Source organism: Lepidochelys olivacea (assembly GCF_965140295.1).
Source record: "Lepidochelys olivacea isolate rLepOli2 genome assembly, chromosome: 3".
NCBI lineage: Eukaryota > Metazoa > Chordata > Testudines > Cheloniidae > Lepidochelys > Lepidochelys olivacea.
In genome coordinates this window covers 188,065,847-188,085,891 of record NC_140413.1, presented here as the reverse complement: position 1 = coordinate 188,085,891, position 20,045 = coordinate 188,065,847, and the positions used below count along the sequence as shown (strand labels likewise).

The window sequence follows — 20,045 nt, the reverse complement described above, 5'->3', positions numbered from 1 at the left end:
AAAATATTTATAAATCACCATTACCTTTAATGTTATCCAAGTATGGAATCAAGGGATTTGATGCAGTTTCTCTTATGTTTATTAAATATGGATAAAATGGATGTGCTTCATTATCTGTTAAATAAGCTCTTCAAAGATAACCTTCATAAATCAAGATACTTTTTAGCATACCTACCAACCAAAGAGAGAATTAATGGTGCCTTCACAGTTACGTTCAATAGTAAATAGATACCTAGCTCTAAATCCTATTTTAATAATTATGTGCAGTACAATGGCAGGGGTGAGGAAGAAGCTTAGAGCAATTCCAACGAAGCCTATCAAAATTTAAGACTGCAAATCAAACTGGGCTTAACTCTTACATGGGTGAACAGGATCCCTCACCTTGTGCAGCCCACAGGGGGATAGATTTTTTAAGTGCACAACAATAACTTTAGGGCCACATTTTTATAGGAACTCAGCTCCCATTTAGGCACCTGAGTAGGATTTTCAAAAGCACCCAGAAGATCCTGTTGAGCAGGGTGGATAAAAATCAATGAATTTTTAAAAATAAAAATAAAGAAAAAATTATTTTTTTATTTAAATCAGATTTTTGATAAAATGGTTTTAGAGGAAAAACCCTGTCTAAAGAAAGTTTTAATTAAGATACATTATAGCTCTGTCATAAATATAAAGGGAAGGGTAAACCCCTTTAAAATCCCTCCTGGCCAGAGGAAAAATCCTCTCACCTGTAAAGGGTTAAGAAACTAAAGGTAACCTCGCTGGCACCTGACCAAAATGACCAATGAGGAGACAAGATACTTTCAAAAGCTGGGAAGAGGGAGAAAAACAAAGTGTCTGTGTCTGTCTGTAATGTTTTGCCAGGGACAGAACAGGAATGGAGTCTTATAACTTAGTAAGTAATCTAGCTAGGTATGTGTTAGATTATGATTTCTTTAAATGGCTGAGAAAATAGCTGTGCTGAATAGAATGACTATTCCTGTCTGTGTGTCTTTTTTGTAACTTAAGGTTTTGCCTAGAGGGATTCTCTATGTTTTGAATCTAATTACCCTGTAAGGTATCTACCATCCTGATTTTACAGAGGTGATTCTTTTTGTTCTTCTATTAAAAGTCTTCTTGTAAGGAAACTGAATGCTTTTTCCTTGTTCTCAGATCCAAGGGTTTGGGTCTGTGGTCACCTATGCAAATTGGTGAGGATTTTTACCAAACCTTTCCCAGGATGTGGGGTCCAAGGATGGGGAGGATTTTGGGGGGAAAGACATGTCCAAACTACGTTTCCCAGTAAACCCAGTTAGAGTTTGGTGGTGGCAGTGGAGATCCAGGGACAAAGGATAAAATTAATTTGTACCTTGGGGAAGTTTTAACCTAAGCTGGTGAAAGTAAGCTTAGGAGGTTTTCATGCAGGTCCCCACATCTGTACCCTAGAGTTTAGAGTGGGGGAGGAACCTTGACAAGCTCTAAGATATCTCATCATGGAATAGGGATTATAAATTATAATTCTATAATATGAGACAATATATTCATGTAATGTTTAAGGAAAGTTTTGTAAATGAGTTCCAATAGTTCATGGATTAGGGACCCAATCTTATGGGTTCCAGGGGCTTCTGTATAGATTATTTAGGTTACTCTTTCTATCTACCCAATGGGACTCAGTGCTCAGTCTAGAAGATACCATCAGAAATGCTTAGTTTTGCAGTTCTCAAACTGTGGATTTGCATCTCCAGAGATAACATGCTTCTTAACAGCAAAAATGTTTTTAAATAAATAATATAGAGAGGTGAGAAATAACAGATCTCAACCCTATTGTACTTCTGCAAATTTGTCTATACAGGGTCAATTCCTTACCTCTCTCTACAAGTACAAATTTTCAAAAAGTTCAGTGAATAGAAGACTGTTGGGGGCAGAATAGATCTGGACAAGGAGAAGAAGTCTGTTATAAGGAGAAGAAGTTTGTTATAAGAACCAGCAGATTACAAAAAGAGGTAATTGATGAAAAAATTGCCCAGTTTGTTTATGCAACAAACTCTCCTTGCCGTATGATTGAGAACCCACACTTCATTAACATGGTTCAGTCATTAAGACCAGGATACAATCCACTCAGCAGAGCAGATGTCGCAGGCAAATTGCTGGATAAAGTGTATGAAAGAGAAATTGAGCAGTGTGCAAAAGGTCTAGAGAGTAAAATTGTTAACCTGATGGGTGGAGCAATGTCCACAATGATCTTGTTTTATGTGCTTATGTGACAACAGAAGAAGGGGATGTCTTCCTTACAGAAACAATTGATACATCAGGAAATGCACAGACAGCAGAATACTTACAAGAAGTAGCAGTAAAAGCTACAACAAACTATGAAAAAAAATTCAAATGTCTAGTACGCAGCTTGGTCACAGACAATGCTGCAAATGTATCCAAGATGAGAAGAAATTATTTAGAAGACAGTGAAGAGAGTCCCAAGCTAATAACATATGGTTGCAAGTGCTCATTTGATGCACCTCCTAGCCAAAGACTTCAGTGTTCCAGAAATAAAGGCTGATGTTGTTGAAATTTCAAAATACTTCCCTAACAACCACTTTGCAGCAGCTGCTCTGAAAAAAAGTTGGACCAAGCTAACTCTCCCACAAGACATGCGATGGAACTCAGTAGTAGACTGTTTTAAGCACTAGATCAAAAAACTGGCCTAATCTGATGCCACTTTGTGAACAAAATTGTGAAAAAATAGATGGCACTGTCACAGCCAAAGTTCTCAACATCAGGCTTAAGAGAATGCTGAACACATGATAAGTACCCTGAAGCCTATTTCTGTAGCCTTGAACAAAATGCAGGGAAATAGCTGTTTTATTGCTGACGCTGTTGAAATTTGGAAGGAACTGAATGAGATCTTAAAAAGAGAAATATGCAATGACAGAGTTAAATTACAAGCATTAAAAAAACAAATTAGTCCTGCTTTGAGCAGGGGGTTGGACTAGATGACCTCCTGAGGTCCCTTCCAACCCTGATATTCTATGAAATGGGACAAGCACTATCTCCAGCTCATTTTCTCGCAAATATTCTCAATAGTCGGTAACAGGGTCAAACCTTAACTGCTGAAGAAGAGGAGTTGGCTATGACATGGACATCCAGCAATCATCCCTCCATAATGGCAACTATAGTAAATTTCAGAGCTAAGGGTGAACCATTCAAGAAATATCAGTTTGCTGATTATGTTTTAAAGAAAGTCACACCAGTGAACTGGTGGAAGTCACTTAGGCACTTGGATTCAGAGACTGTTGAAGTGATAATCTCACTTTTAACAGGAGTAGCTTTTTCAGCCGGTGTAAAAAGAATATTTTCTTCCTTTGGACTAATTCATTCCAAATTGAGAAATCGTTTGGGACCTGAAAAACCAGGAAAGCTTGCTTTTCTTTTCCAGATTATGAACAAACAGGAAAATGAAGTTGAAGACGACTGAGTTAGCTGCAGAAGCCAATATTTTAAGTTTCTCTTGTTGACCTGGCTGACATAGTTGATTTAATTTTGGGGTTTTTTTTAAATCATTTAACTATTTTAGTTAAAAACAATTTTAACAAAAACAAACCTGATTTTAAAAAAACTTGAATGTTTAACTAAATTCAAAAATTAATATAATATTTTAACAAAACAAGCATATGTTTGCTGTTGAAGAAAAAAATCCAGCATACATAACATTGTTGTTTTAGTTAAATAAAACAATTTAAATGTCTGTCTGGTGATGTTCTCCTCCTAATTCAGCATGGCAAGAAAATCCTCCAAATATTAATGATTAACCTGTAGAATTGGAGATAGTTCCCAATGACTTCATAAATATCTGCTTCAGTTACCTTTGGTAAATGAAATAATCAAACGATCATTCATTTTCTGATATAGCTGTAAAACTAATCTGAAAAGTTTTTTCAAAATAAATCACTTCAAAAATGTATAGTGTGTACCTTCTAAAAATGAAACCTACATCTATCTCTAAGTTGTGAGGAATATATATGTTAAGGTTATAACAACCAACAAGAATGCACTTTTATGTGGAAATCCATGATTAAATCGCATCTTCCCGACTCATGATTTAAATCAAATTGATTTAAATCAAATACACTCTGCTGTTGAGCCACTGCTCTATCACAAGTATTTTCAGAAGAACTTAACACAAGGGGTGCTGAGCTCTTGCAAACATCTGGCCACTTATATCAGTGCCTAAATGGGAGCTGAGCACTCTTGAAAGTCTGGCCCATAAGGGTGAGGCACATATGCTGTCCCTCTGTGATCCCCTAGTGATTCACAGCACGCCAAAGGGTTAAATCAATGCACATTCTAAAAAAAACCTCTATGCATGCATCACTCCTTGTGTTAGTGACAAAAGGATCAAAGGTAAATAGGGCTGTCTGATTGCTGGGATAAGGGGACACCCAATGAAATTAAAGCATTACATTTACTACAGCAAAAGAAAATATGTATTTTACACAACATAACTAACATGTGGAACTCATCTTCACAAGATGTTACAGTCAAGAGCTTAAACTTAAAACCATTCAGAAATGTAAACTGGTGCAGACTGAGTCTGCCTGCTTACTGTGCAGAACATCTCACCTGAGTGAATCACACTGGGATCTACATTGGTTGCCTGTTGGCTTGCAGGTAGAGTTTAAGTTGTTCATTTAAGTCTATACAGCAGGAGTGCTGGAACAATTTTTATTGTGGGGGTTCTGAGAGCGAGTGAACCAAACTGTAAAACCCTGTACATAATGGAAACCACTTCAAGCCAGGGGTGCAGCAGCACCCACAGCACCCCTAGTTCCAGTGCCTATGCTATACAGCCCTGAATGCTGGAGGGCCCCTCCTCTTTGGAATTAATTTTTCTCCTCTCCCCCACCCACTCAACCCCAGTTCAAGACAGCCTATATTTAGTGACCTTTAGAACATGCTGCAAGCTTATCTATTTGTAAACAGGGGAATGGTCCCACTATTGTGGGGAACTTTCCTGGCTTATACACTACCCCGGTGAAATGGGCTAGTGAAAGGATCTGAGTCCTCGCTCCCACTGCCTTTACCCAGAGGCCTGCCTGACCTCAAGGGCTCCCCTTCCATCTCCTGTGTGGCAGAGTTCTTGTAACCCCAACAAGGGTGGATCCAGGATTCCTGGGGGGCTCAACCTCCAACTTTCTCATGGTCTCTTAGGGCAGGGTCTAGGGTGTCCCCACTCTGGGGTGCTCTCTCTGCACCGGATGCTTCCCTGATCCACTGATCATTACATACAGTTCAAAGTAAATACAATTGATTAAACAGCAATCAATTACAAAAAAATAATGAAAAAACGGGAAAGGTTAAAAGAAAACACATAACCCCGCTCTGTGGCACGGGGGCATCACAACCAGCATCTCTGGAATGTAAGAGAAGTTCAGTTTGTTCCTCACAAGTCCCAGGCGCCTTCTCAGGCCCTCTCTGTGCTGCAGGTCGGACGCTTGCTCTGGTGGTGGCCACACGCTCTCAGGCTCTAGGTGGCAGGACCCTTCTTCCCAGCATCGCCCCCGCCCCGTCGAGGTTACGATCCCCCTCCAAGTCTGGCCTGCCAGGCATCTTGGCTGGGGGCATCTTCCTGTGCTGGGTCCACTGCCCAGGGTGCCCCTTGCTCTCCCCAGCTGCTCACCCCACCCAGCTCTGGACTGCTCCAGCCCCAGCTCCACCACTCTGCCTCAGCATGGCGGCTGCTGCTACTCTGCTGCCTCCAGCTCCCTCGGCTGCTTCTCTGGCCCCTCTGCTCTGGTTGCTGCAGCTCTTCTCCCAGGACAGGTCTGCTCTGTGACTCTGCTCCCAGCACTGACCTGCTTCCTGGGCTGCTTCTCTGGCCCCTCTGGCTGGCACGGCTCTACTCCCCAGATCAGCTTGGGCCCCTGCTTTCTCCTTAGCTCGGCCCCACTCCGTCTGACCCAGGCAATTCCAGGTCACATGGAGGACGGGACCCCCCTGGCCGCCTGACTCCCCGATTAGCCTGCCTGCCCTGTCATTCAGGCTGACCTGGAGCATTGGCCTCTCCCCGTTGTTTCTGGGGACTGTCAGTCTCAGGGTCCTGATTTCCCATCGATCGTTCCCCTTTCTTTTGGTACTGGGAGCTAGCCAACCAAAACACCCCCGACTGCATTTTAGGAAGGGGACAACAGCCCCCTTACATATTTCCCCAGTCATTAGGGAAGGGGGGGATATGGGGGAATGGGACTGAGACATAAAGGGAGATGTTTATTGATTTTTGTTGCTCTGTTTGTTTGGCTAGATCTTATGTGGCTGCCCTGACTTTCTGTAATTGAAGACTGGTGTGTGTTGGTTTAATTTCTGTAAGGGCACCTAAGGCATCTCTTTGCATCTTTGTCTTTTGGAAGTTTAATAAGAACAGGCAACGCTCCGCTAGGCAAGATAGCTGTCTGGGCTTAAGAAGAAACTTCCCTTCTGGTTAGGGAAGGGAGTTTCATGGACTTTCCTCTGAAACATCTGGTAGTGACTGCTGTTTGAGACAAGGTGGTGGACTTGGTGGACCTCAGCTTTGATCTAGTATGGTGGTTCCTGTGATTGTGAGGGGAGACAAGTGAGTTTTTTCTGAGAAGCCCTTAAAAAAAACAACTGACATTCTCCCCTCTTCCCAGCACTCTGACTAACCTGAGAAATGTATTTCAGGCTTGAATGTAAGTTTTCAGGCTACCATGACCAAGCACAGGTAAGAAATTCCTGGAAAGATGGTTCACTGAAAGGAGAAACTACGCCAGGAGGTCATTCTAATGAATGAACTCATTCCTTTCTTTCAGTGCACTTTCTACTGCTGTTAGCCTAAAGAACACCTGGATAAAGGAAAAGCTTGTATCAGTGTTGTAGGGAAAAGTACTACATGTCCCTCAGGAAATAATGAGCTATGAACTTCTCGCTAGGTTACAGAACTAAAGGCACCTTGCATCAGAATAATCCAAGAAGTAAGCAATGCTGCTGTTAGCACCATGAGATACTAAATAAACAGTGTGCAGGTTTGAAGATTAACACACATGCCAGTCACCTCTGGAGAGGTAAGAGTAGACTGGAGGGACAGACCTAAATTAGAAAATGCAGTGGTGTCTTCCAGCTAATTACAAAATTAACCTTGAATCCAGAAAACGAAATCAATGCTGTAAATAAAGGGTTTAAGTACTGCAGGTTAAACATGACTGCTATTTTAAAGGAAAAGAAGTGAGCAAAGTCCAGTATCTCTCTCCCTGGGGCACTGTAATGGCATACACACTCACCACCCATGCAACCCCTTTTGACAACTAGCAAGTCCAGGTTCAACTACAACTGAATATTTTGTTACCCTGAAATGAAAGTCCCAAATAATCACCCTATCCTCTGGGTCAGGGGTGGGTAAACTTTTTGGCCTGAAGGCCACATTGGGGTTGCAAAACTGTATGGAGGGCCGGGTAGGGAAGGCTGTGCCTCCCGAAACACCCTGGCCCCCACCCCCTATCTGCCCCCTTCCACAAGGACTGGGCAAGATGGTCCAGCAGGCCAGATGTGGCCCGCGGGCCGTAGTTTGCCCACTTCTGCTCTGGGTCCTGTGCTCAAAACTTTCCTGGGGTTCCACTACCTTTCCCCAGCTTTGGTATCAGGCACTGTCCTGTCTAACATAAGTCTTCCTAGGACCTCTCACCTCCAACAATCTCTGACCCCTCACAGGAGCCTACCTGCCCACTGTCTCTCAGCCTGTTTAGAAGGCCCAGATGTCTCATCACTAGGGCTCTACCAAATTAATGGCTATGAAAAACGCATCATGGACCATGAAATGGACCATGGTCTTTTGTGTGCTTTTACCCTATACTAGATAGAATTCATGGGGGAGACTCATGTTTCTCAAACTGGGGGTCCTGAACCAAAAGGGAGTTGCAGGGGAGTCACGGTATTGCCACCCTTACTTCTGCACCGCCTTCAGAGCCAGGCTGCCAGAGCGTGGCAACTGCTGACTGAGGGCCAAGCTCTGCAGGCAGCCGCGCAGAAGTAAGGGTGGCAATACCATACCATGCCGTCCTGACTTCTGCACTGCTGCTGGCAGCAGCTCTGCCTTCAGAGCTGGACTCTGGGGCCAGCCGCCGCCACTCTCCAGCTACCCAGCTCTGAAGGCAGCACCGCTGCCAGCAGCAGTGCTGATGTAAGGGTAGCAGTAGTCCAACCCCCACCCTCCTACAATAACCTTGTGCCCCCCCCACCTCCTTTTTGGGTCAGGACCCCTATAATTACAACAGCATGAAATTTCAGATTTAAATAGCTGAAATAATTAAATTTAGAATTTTTAAAATCCTATGATCATGAATTTGACCAAAATGGACCATGAATTTGGTACGGCCCTACTTATCACTGATTCTTTAATCCCACCTTCTCTGGCTGCCAAGTAATGATCTAATTACTGCTCAGGTGTAGTGAATGTGCCTACCTAGCATTTAACATTTTCCTGTCCTTGAGGGAGGTTCATTTTATCACAGGCACCCATGGAGAACACTCATGTGGCTTTAATATTCTGTAACTGTACAAGGGGCACCACATTTTGCCCTGCCTAATTCCAGGTGTAAGTATGAGTCTTTCTTTATAATTACTCTTCAAGATAGAAATTTAGGGCCAGATTGCATGCATGCCAAGAAATGAGGAGGGAGTGTGTAAAGCACTCTCTTCTCTTTCCCTCATGCTCAACTTGCTTTCACACACGGGCCTTCCACAGTTATAGTTCTAGCACTCTAAGCATAGAAATTGCTCTCAGCAAGTGCCTCCATGGGCTCCAGCCACCCTTGGAAGAGGTACTGTGCAGCCAGTGCCATGTTTAATGCTCCCAACATATTGGGAGGTGAGGGAGTTATTGGCTAATAGTCAGTGAATGGCAAATCTCAGAAGATTCATACATTGTCAGCTATCTGAACCCCTGAACTGGGAGGATGAGCAAGTCCTCAGACTGACAAAACCATAACTACCTTTATTACTTGCAGCAGGAGTCATTTTGGAGGGATATTTTAAGGCCCTCCTTTCACCAGCAACAAGTCTTGGAGCACAGGCTCTGTGTCCCAGGGTGCATGACATTTGAATGTAGCTGAAGTGGGACTTGAAAGAGATGGCCAGATCTCCACAGGCCTGAGAGCAATAATTAGAGGTGGTTAAATTTTTTCAGTGATGGGGGGCTAGGAACTATTTGACAAAAAAAGCCTTTTTGAAAATTTGGGGAAGACTTTCATTTCATTGGTAATTTTCCTGTTTTTGACACACACCCCCCAAAAAAGAACCTGAACATTTTTATTGTAAACCAAAAACTTTTATGAAAGTATACTCTACTTCCCCACATACTGATCTTTACTTAGCTGCTGCCTCAAAAGCCCTACTTGAATTTTCTTTGATGGAAGTTGTCTTTTGAACCACCCAAAGTGTCACATAGCTGCTATTCCCAATGTGTGTACTATAGTAGACAGTCTATACAACTGGCTGCCTGCTCAGGAAAACCCGAAAAGTAAGCAAGAAATGTAAAAGATGACCATTTCAGGGTCCAAACTGTCCATTAATAAAATGCATATTTTTTTACTAAATGAGTGTTTCTATGCATATAAATGTGCTTTGGCTTGTGACAAAGAAAAATGAAATGGCTAGAGCTTTGAAAATGCATTAAATAGAATAAGCACTCTTAAAGAGAGGTTTATTTTCATCACCTCACTGTAATTGAATCAATGACTTCAGCTCACTGTAATATCCCTAAATGCTGCTGTAATAATAAGTCATAATAATAATGTAAGTCAGAAAGACATTAAAGTTACATTAAGGTTTGAACATAAAGCCACTGAATAATGGCAATTCATATATAAGGCTCAAACTTCATTAACATGCATGATCATGCCCATCTGTTGCAAGATCAGACAGATTTCCATGAAAACCATGAGGCATAGCACCTGCAGTACCAAGACACAATGATGCATCTTAAAAATAAAGCTTCACCCTTACGTTTGAAATTCCTTGCTTTTTGTAGGTTTAGACAACTGATGTTATCTTAATGCACGTTTTAGTCTTTGAACATTAGAGAGACTTATAAGTGCAGCATAATTGATTTAATTTCCTTATGCTCATCTGCACACAATCTATTTATAATCTCTTCACAATATAGGATCCTTCAATGGGTATTAATTTCCTACTTGCTGCCATGCTTAAATATCAGTGCGTGGAGAAATTAGAACAAATAAAGCAAACATTTTTCTTGGTGTTCACATCAGTGGCATTTCAAATGTGGTGTTGTATGAGAAGACAATACAGTGTGACTGGGGCATAGATTCAAGCTAAGATGCAGGCACAGATCAACACAGAGTGACAGTTGAGTGCAGATTTCAAGGGTATTTCAATAAGCTTATAGGTCTGATAGCATGTGACATAAAGTGCCTTTGAGGTAAATAACATTTGTTGCCTCCAAACTTTTTTGGCAAAGAGGGTGCTCGCTCAAAACTAAAAATCAAGTCTATTCACTCAAAGTTGATAGTTCAGTCAGGCTTTTGCTTTTTAATCTTTTATAGAAGCTCAGCTGCATGGCAGTTACTCCTCCTAGGGGGCCTGGTACCCCAAAGGTGGTGAGGAGTGACAGAGTAGGCAGAGCCATGGCTCCAACAGCCAGTAGCCTGGGCCATCAGCTGGGGGGTATTCTGCACCTCATAATGGAGTATAATAGCTCACCTGGAAGAAGAACTGGTTATCTTCTGTTTCAGAGAAGCAGAATGCTTTCCAGAGAATGCTAGTGCATGAAGGAGAGTGCAGAGTGGCTCTGCACCATCCCCAAAGCATGTCTCTCCCTGTAAGGCACTGTCTAACCTATGACTGGTCCCTACTCACTTTTAAGAGTCACACATTTAAATCCATGAGACTGCTCCCATGATTAAGGGTTTTGAGGATTGGGCCCATGAGTCACAAGTTCCACACTAACAATATTTGGTACAGTCTGGCAACCTTTTCAGCAAAATCTATAAAATGATCAAAGGCTGCATGTGAATGGCCTAGTCTGTCATCTCTAGAAAGGGTGCCTATGTAACACTGACAGACCCCGGTCGTTAGCAGGCGGGATCAAACCTGGGGCCTCTGGAGCTTAAAAGCGAACTGGCTGTTAGCTAAGACTGTAGAGCAGACTCATTTTCTCTCTCTAAGTGGTCTTGGTGCTACTAGCTGGGACAGAACACCATACCCAGAAGGTGTGTGGGTTACATACTTCCCCTAGTTGAGGAAATGTGTCCAGAGCTTCAGAGACTTCCCAGTTGAAATTCTGAACAAGCCCCAACTTGTAACACTGACAGACCCCAGTTGTCAGCGGGTGGGATCAAACCTGCAGCCTCTGGAGCTTAGTGCATGAGCCTCTACTGCATGAGCTAAAAGCTAACTTCCTGTTAGTTAAGGCTGTAGAGCAGACTTATTTTATCTCTCTCTCTAAGTGGTCTCGGTGCTACTAGATGGGATAGAACCCAGGTGTGTGGGTTACATCTACAGCCCAGGGTTTAGACATACTGGCAAGTCATTAGGAATGTGGGGGACATTGTTTTGTGAATTAATTAAGAACTTCTTTCTTTAGTGCTCTTGGTCCAGGCAGCTGTCACAAGGATCATGGTAACTACATATAAATTTCATAGAATCATAGAAGATTAGGGTTGAAAGAGAACTCAGGAGGTCATCTAGTCCAACCCCCTGCTCAAAGCAGGACCAACACCAACTAAATCATTGGTTGTGGTTGTTTAATTCTGTATCCACTTAATGGTAGTTCTGCTGAGCCTGCATTTCTCCAGCTTACTTAAGAGAATGTCATCTAGTCCAATCCAAAGCAGGACCAACACCAACTAAATCATCCCAGCCAGGGCTTTGTCAAGCTGGGCCTTAAAAACCTTTAAGGATGGATCTTCCACCACCCACTAGGTAATCCATTCCAGTGCTTTACCACCCTGCTAGTGAACTAGTGTTTCCTAATATCCAACCTAGACCTCCCCCACTGCAACTTGGATTAAGTTTACAAGTGTGAGCAACAAGGGTGATGTCGTGGTGGGAGTCTGCTATAGACCACCGGACAAGGGGGACGAGGTGGACGAGGCTTTCTTCCGGCAACTCACGGAAGTTACTAGATCACAGGCCCTGGTTCTCATGGGAGACTTCAATCACCCTGATATCTGCTGGGAGAGCAATACAGCGGTGCACAGACAATCCAGGAAGTTTTTGGAACGTGTAGGGGACAATTTCCTGGTGCAAGTGCTGGAGGAACCAACTAGGGGCAGAGCTCTTCTTGACCTGCTGCTCACAAACCGGGAAGAATTAGTAGGAGAAGCAAAAGTGGATGGGAACCTGGGAGGCAGTGACCATGAGATGGTCGAGTTCAGGGAAGAAAGGAGAGCAGCAGAATATGGAGCCTGGACTTCAGAAAAGCAGACTTTGACTCCCTCAGGGAACTGATGGGCAGGATCCCCTGGGAGAATAACATGAGAGGGAAAGGAGTCCAGGAGAGCTGGCTGTATTTTAAAGAATCCTTATTGAGGTTACAGGGACAAACCATCCCGATGTGTAGAAAGAATAGTAAATATGGCAGGCGACCAGCTTGGCTTAACAGTGAAATCCTTGCTGATCTTAAACACAAAGAAGCTTACAAGAAGTGGAAGATTGGACAAATGACCAGGAAAGAGTATAAGAATATTGCTCGGGTATGCAGGAGTGAAATCAGGAAGACCAAATCACACCTGGAGTTGCAGCTAGCAAGAGATGTTAAGAGTAACAAGAAGGGTTTCTTCAGGTATGTTAGCAACAAGAAGAAAGTCAAGGAAAGTGTGGGCCCCTTACTGAATGAGGGATGCAACCTAGTGACAGAGGATGTGGAAAAAGCTAATGTACTCAATGCTTTTTTTGCCTCTGTCTTCACGAACAAGGTCAGCTCCCACACTACTGCACTGGGCAGCACAGCATGGGGAGGAAATGACCAGCCCTCTGTGGAGAAAGAAGTTGTTTGGGACTATTTAGAAAAGCTGGACGAGCACAAGTCTATGGGTCGGATGCACAGCATCCGAGGGTGCTAAAGGAGCTGGCAGATGTGATTGCAGAGCCATTGGCCATTATCTTTGAAAACTCATGGCGATCAGGGGAAGTCCCGGACGACTGGAAAAAGGCAAATGTAGTGCCCATCGTCAAAAAAGGGAAGAAGGAGGATCCCGGAAACTACAGGCCAGTCAGCTTCACCTCAGTCCCTGGAAAAATCATGGAGCAGGTCCTCAAGGAATCAATTCTGAAGCTCTTAGGGGAGAGGAAAGTGATCGGGAACAGTCAGCATGGATTCACCAAGGGCAAGTCATGCCTGACTAATCTTATTGCCTTCTATGACGAGATAACTGGCTCTGTGGATGAGGGGAAAGCAGTGGATGTGTTGTTCCTTGACTTTAGCAAAGCTTTTGACACGGTCTCCCACAGTATGCCAGCAAGTTAAAGAAGTATGGGCTGGATGAATGGACTATAAGGTGGATATAAAGTTGGCTAGATTGTCGGACTCAACGGGTAGTGATTAATGACTCCATGTCTCGTTGGCAGCAGGTATCAAGCGGAGTGCCCCAAGGATCGGTCCTGGGGCCGATTTTGTTCAATATCTTCATAAATGATCTGGAGGATGGTGTGAATTGCACCCTCAGCAAGTTTGCAGATGACACTAAACTGGGAGGAGAGGTAGATACGCTGGAGGGTAGGGATAGGATACAGAGGGACCTAGACAAATTAGGGGATTGGGCCAAAAGAAATCTGATGAGGTTCAACAAGGACAAGTGCAGAGTCCTGCACTTAGGATGGAAGAATCCTACAGACTAGGGACTAGGGGCCAGGGACCGAATGGCTAGGCAGCGGTTCTGCAGAAAAGGACCTAGGGGTTACAATGGATGAGAAGCTGGGTATGAGTCAACAGTGTGCCCTTGTTGCCAAGAAGGCCAATGGCATTTTGGGATGTATAAGTAGGGGCACCGCCAGCAGATCGAGGGACGTGATCATTCCCCTCTATTCAACATTGGTGAGGCCTCACCTGGAGTACTGTGTCCAGTTTTGGGCCCCACACTACAAGAAGGATGTGGAAAAATTGGAAAAGGTCCAGCGGAGGGCAACAAAAATGATTGGAGGACTGGAACACATGACTTATGAGGAGAGGCTGAGGGAACTGGGATTGTTTAGTCTGTGGAAGAGAAGAATGAGGGGGGATTTTGTGGCGGTTCAGTGATGAGACAGAACACAGCTTTATGCAAGCAAACAGGCTGGTCAGCGGAGATGGGCTGTTCTCCCCCCCGCCTTCCACCTTCTCCTTTTATTATATTTCTCCCCCTAAGCATTACACACTGCTACACAAAGGAATGTATGACGTTGATTCATATACTTAGTTACCATCCTCTATCTACTACAATCCTGGTTCTCAGGCCTTGAGCCCAGGCTAAGAAAGCCTCCCACAGTTGCTGTCCAAACAATCAAGTTCTCATGGTTCATATCTAGCCCTTGTCCTTGGATAGAGCAATGTGTGCATTGCTTCTACAAAACAGTCAGGGTGTGCCCCCCCTGCTTCCAGGTGGAATAGCTAAACATTAACCCTTCATCTCCCCGTTTTTTATTTATTGATATTTGGCCATCTCATGGTAGCCGTTAATTTGTTTGGTCATGCTATTTAACTCCCAGACAGACAAGGACATAACCTGGGGAGCTTTCCAGGGCAAAATTTTACAAAATCTTAACAAGGAAGGAATACATTGTACACAGCAGCAGCAAAAAAATAAGCCCAATGATTACAAACACAGAATAACCAAAAGCTCAACATCTGCAATATAATCATCTAAAAGGGGTACACTTCTTTTACTACAATTGTGACCAGCAAAAGGCAATATAAGTGTCATTCTTCTAAGACAGCAAAGGGTGCCATCACTTAAATTTGCAGGAATATAATTAAAGGTGCGTGAACCGCAAGTAAAAACCCATCCTGATGGTAGGATGATATGGCCATAATTATATGAAACATTAACAGCATGGGAACAATTTAAAAGGGGTTGAGAAATTTTTCGACAGCCCAAGGGCACCTTTGTACTAATGCAGTTAACTACACGCGCACAGGTGACATTGTGAGCCCCGGCCGGGTACAGTGTGTGGAGGGATATAGCCGTGCGAGGCAGAGTATAGTTGGCCGGGCCCCAATTAGCCATGCTAGAGTACTGGGAGGAAAGATTAGCATAAGCAGAGAACAGTGTCTTATTCTCCATCTCCTCAGGGTGATGACATACTGGAATAAGGCATGTACCTAACAAATCTCCGGCTGCTACGAAATTAAATAAACAAAAGTGGGTAACATTTGCTATTGAAGCCAATCTTTCCCATATGTTATATGTCATTCGGGCTTGTAACGGGGGAGGCGCTTCCGAGCCAACCCCTACAGGAAATAGCAGGCACAAAAGGCACACAATCATCACAGAATTAGCAGTGATTTGGGCGAGAATCGCCACAAACAAAGTCTCAGGAGTCTCTGGCTGTTGATCTGCTGCCAGTCTTCGTGGGGCCGCGGCGACCAATGCTTTTACTGCTCCCCATGTCACGGGCTGGCTTGGGACGCTACGCCTCCTCCGTTTCCGTCCCGTCGTTGTCGACTCGGGGGGCAACGCGGTCTCCTCCAAGGTCAGCTGAAACTCTGGTATGGGATTCGACAGTCCCTGGTGCCATGCCATGTTGTTTAAGTGCCGGTCGCACACACCGAGCTGGAACCCACAACAGTCCTGCAGGGAGAGACACAGCAGCTTATCCCCGACCCCAAGTGATTAGAGGTACTGGGCCCAGCCACTGTGGATCGGGCAGCTGACGATAAAAGACACGCGGTCTTTCCAGTACCTCAGATTTGTGAAAATGCCGATCCGCAGGGGTCTGCTGATCTGCATTCAGTGTTAAATTATTTAAAGTAAACAAGAGGATATGCATTTGTTGTTAAATGTCTCCTAAAGTTCGGAGACGCAGCTCCCCTTGTTTTAATTGTTTATCTAGCAAGGTTTTGAGTGTGCGATTGGCACGTTCAACAATGGCTTGGCCCGTGGAATTATAAGGGATTCCGTGTTTAAGACATCCCAGCGGGCACAAAAGGTGGAGAGGGCTGCAGAGCAGTAGGCTGGGGCATTATCTGTTTTAATTTGGCAGGGGCGACCCATAACAAAAAAGCAGGCCAGCAAATGATGAATAACTTTGTTAGTGGCTTCCCCACGTTGTGGGGAAGCCCAAAAGAAAGCCTGAATAAGTATCAACGAAAACATGTAAAAACAAATAGGGGCGGAATTGTGGCACATGAGTAACATCCATCTGCCACAGCTGATTTGCTGCGGTACCTCGGGGGTTAACGGCATAAGAAAAAGTAGGAGCAGCAGCAGCACAGTGGGGGCAGGAACGAACAATGGAACATGCATGATCAGCAGGAATGTGAAACTGCCGGGCCAAAACAGAGGCAGACTGCTAAAAAAAGGCATGGCTTTCAATGGGGTCAGAAAAAAGGGAATTTACCTGACCACGCAACGCGCGACCTGCGCGTGCAGTGCCCTCAGTGAGTGGCCCAGGCAGAGGGGTATGACTGCGAATATGAGCAACAAAATAAGGGAAATGACAAGTGGCAAAAAGGTGCTGCAAAAACAAAAACAGGCGAAGGAGGTCTGCATCAACCTGAGGGGTAATGAGGGCAAGGGGTAAATGATCAATTACCTAATAAACATAATGGGTATCCACAATTAAATCAAAGGGACAATCAGGAAAAGGTTGAAAGGCCAAAATAACAGCAGCTAATTCTGAGGGCAAAGGGGGATGGTAAAAAAACAATCTTTTAAATCTAACACACAAAGTTGATCGGTTTGAGGAATTAAATTTGGATTTGGCAAGCCAAATTGCAAGGGGCCCATAGGTTGGATGCGTTTATTTATTTCCCTTAAATCATGTAACAGCCGCCAAGCACCCGATTTTTTCTTAATAACAAACAGCGGGGTGTTCCAGGGACTAGTGGAGCTCTCCAGTCGTTGTGCTTGCAAATGCTGCTGCACAAGCGAATGAAGCGCTTTTAGCTTTTCTAGAGGGAGGGGCCACTGGTCAATCCATACGGGCTCTAAGGATTGCCATACCAAGGTTAAGGCGGAGGGCACGGTGGGTGAGGGAGGGTTTTGGGCCATCAGATGTTAATATCGAGGGTGGTGTCTAACTTTGTAAGTAAATCACGGCCCCAAATATTGAGGTGGACAGGGAGCACAAAAGGGCGGATAGTAGCAAGGGTACGGCCTCCCGGTTTAGAGACCGTGACCCAAGACAAACTTTGGCGCCCGGGTTTACTACCCCCGATCCCCCACAATTCTTTAGAAGGAACCGTAGGCCAACTAACCGGCCACTCCAGATCACGAATCACCGTAACGTCAGCTCCAGTGTCCACCAGCCCTGTAAAAGGAACATCATCTAAGAGAAGTGTTAACTGAGGTTTCGAGGGGCGGACTGACATTGTCAGAGCAACAAGTGGAGAAGACGCGCTGTGAGACGGCGAGTGAGACAACGTTGATCCAAAGCCGCCTCCGCCCCGAGTTCGATCCTCGGCAGCTGGCACCTGATAGGGGACTAAAATCAATTGTGCAATTGACCGTCCACGCGGGAGCGACTGTGGAAGATGAGTCCACACCTGAACCTTAATAATGCCAGTGTAATCAGCATCAATGACCCCTGGAATGACAAAAAAGCCCTGTTTCCCAGCATGTGAGCGAGGGAGAACAAGACCTACAAAGCCGGCAGGGAGAGGTCCCGTCACCTGTGTAGGTATGGCACAGACCTCCCCTGGCAGCCGAAAGTCAGTGTCCTCCTGCATGATCAAATCAAGCCCTGCACTTCCAGCAGTCGCCGCCCTCATAGAGTCTACGGATTCCAAGGCAGAGGAGCGATTGTCTGAGTAGGAAACACCCCCGTTTGGCCCTGGGTTTGGGGGGGGACCCGTCGCGCGGTTTCCCGACCCGCTACGACACTGATTAGCCCAGTGATAACCTTTCCCACACTTGGGGCACTTCTTTGAGGGTCGGGCTGGTGCCTTAGATGAGCAGCACTGATCTGAAAATGACCCTCCTTACCACAGTGGTAACAGCGCTTCCCCTCCTTCCCAGTTTTTCTGAGGGCGGCAGCCAGAACTCCAGCTTTGTGGGCTTGTGTGCCAATGTTCTGGCACGCCCGCAGCATGTCTGAGAGCTCTAAAATACCAGAGGCTTGTGCTGCCTGGAGAGCACGGTGGCAATCCTCGTTTGCATTTTCAACTGCCAATTTTAACAGGAGCTCGTGAGCTGCCTCAGTGTTATCCACCTGTCGGAGGATAGCCTCCTGCAATCTGTTGGGAAAATCCAAAAAGGACTCTGAGGCACCCTGACGGATACTGACAAAGCTTTTGGTAGGCTTGCCTGAATCCGGGACCTTCTTGAAAGCATGCTGGGCACAGGTGGAAATAATGGGGAAGACAGCCTGAGGGAGTTGAGACTGCATCTCAATAGTAGCAAACGGGCCCTCCCCTGCCAAATGCTCATACATGATACCGCGCTCTCTATGTACCTGAGCTTGGCGTTCTGCCATCTGCCGATACTCACTAAGCCAAATAACATACTGACTGGGTGACAACATCATGCGCAGCAGCGTTTTCCAATCCTCAGGGATTAGGGAGTACCCAGTACCCATCCCTTCAATGAGACCACGCACAAAGGTGCTAGTCAGGCCAAATTCACGAATTGCTTTCTTTACCTCTCTAACCACCGAGTATGGCAAAGTGGTCCAGGTGCCCACGGGGTTGCCCTGGTCATCATTCTGCCAGGTCACCGGGCAAACGGAGACCAGATCAGCCAGCTCCTCCGCTGTAAGATCTGATCGAGCTTTTGCTGCGTGAACCATTTGTTGCACCAGCGAAAGCTTCTGAGCAGATGCAGATGACCCTCCGGGGGGCCCCACGGGGGGAGGGTGATCACACACCGGCTCCGGTGGGGAAGGCCAGGGAGGCGGTGGTAATAGAGGCACTGGGAGCGAAGCAGGGGGAGGGATGGCTGCAGGAGCGGACGGGGGTGGCGGGATCGGCAGCCCCTCTGTTGGTGCTGGAGAGGGCCTTTCCGAGGCGACACGCTGTGTCGCATCGCCAGGAGGGGGGATGGCTGCAGGAGCGGACGGGGGCGGCGGGATCGGCAGCCCCTCTGTTGGTGCTGGAGAGGGCCTTTCCGAGGCGACACGCTGTGTCGCATCGCCAGGAGGGGGGATGGCTGCAGGAGCGGACGGGCATGGCGAGATCACCAGCCTCGCGAGGGAGGGCCTGTCGGAGGCGACACGCTGTACCACGTCGCGGCAGAGGTGCCAGGCATGTAAAGCCTGCACGGGCGCCCAAGGCTCTTTGTGCAATGTCTGGCCCAATCGCTCCCAGTCTGCTAGCTTAAGGCTTCCGGCTTCAGGATACCACGGGCACTTGGCACGCATCTCCTGTAGCAGGAGAGAAAGTGCTCGAGCCGGGCAGTCATGCTGAGCCTTACGCAACAAATACTGCAGCTCATTGCGGTGTTGCATTTGCAAAGCAGAGAGGGAGCTTCCCATACTTACCACAATGAAAAATACTCACCGGGATCCACGAAGCGGATGAGTGACGCGTCTGAAACCCTTGCCGGGCGAGGTGAGTGCTGAGGGCCCCACGTTTGGGCGCCAGTTGTGGCGGTTCAGTGATGAGACAGAACACAGCTTTATGCAAGCAAACAGGCTGGTCAGCGGAGATGGGCTGTTCTCCCCCCCGCCTTCCACCTTCTCCTTTTATTATATTTCTCCCCCTAAGCATTACACACTGCTACACAAAGGAATGTATGACGTTGATTCATATACTTAGTTACCATCCTCTATCTACTACAATCCTGGTTCTCAGGCCTTGAGCCCAGGCTAAGAAAGCCTCCCACAGTTGCTGTCCAAACAATCAAGTTCTCATGGTTCATATCTAGCCCTTGTCCTTGGATAGAGCAATGTGTGCATTGCTTCTACAAAACAGT

The 20,045-nt window shown here is 45.7% G+C and overlaps 1 protein-coding gene across 2 annotated transcripts; it reads right to left on the bottom strand.

The window, feature by feature from the left end:
* Nucleotides 1-14,304: 14,304 nt before the first annotated feature.
* LOC311518306 (uncharacterized protein) lies at nt 14,305-19,784 on the bottom strand. Of its 2 annotated transcripts, XM_084624008.1 has the most exons (3): nt 19,631-19,784; nt 17,393-17,445; nt 14,305-15,764 (listed from the first exon to the last, which is right to left on the bottom strand). In XM_084624008.1, exon 3 carries the CDS (start codon nt 15,714-15,716, stop codon nt 14,790-14,792), a length of 927 nt encoding a protein of 308 aa, XP_084480134.1. In that variant the 5' UTR covers nt 15,717-15,764; nt 17,393-17,445; nt 19,631-19,784; the 3' UTR covers nt 14,305-14,789. The 2 variants fall into 2 exon arrangements, 1 of the variants encoding a protein (XP_084480134.1); XR_014710948.1 differs by lacking the exons at nt 14,305-15,764; nt 17,393-17,445 and adding an exon at nt 17,606-17,721.
* Nucleotides 19,785-20,045: the final 261 nt, after the last annotated feature.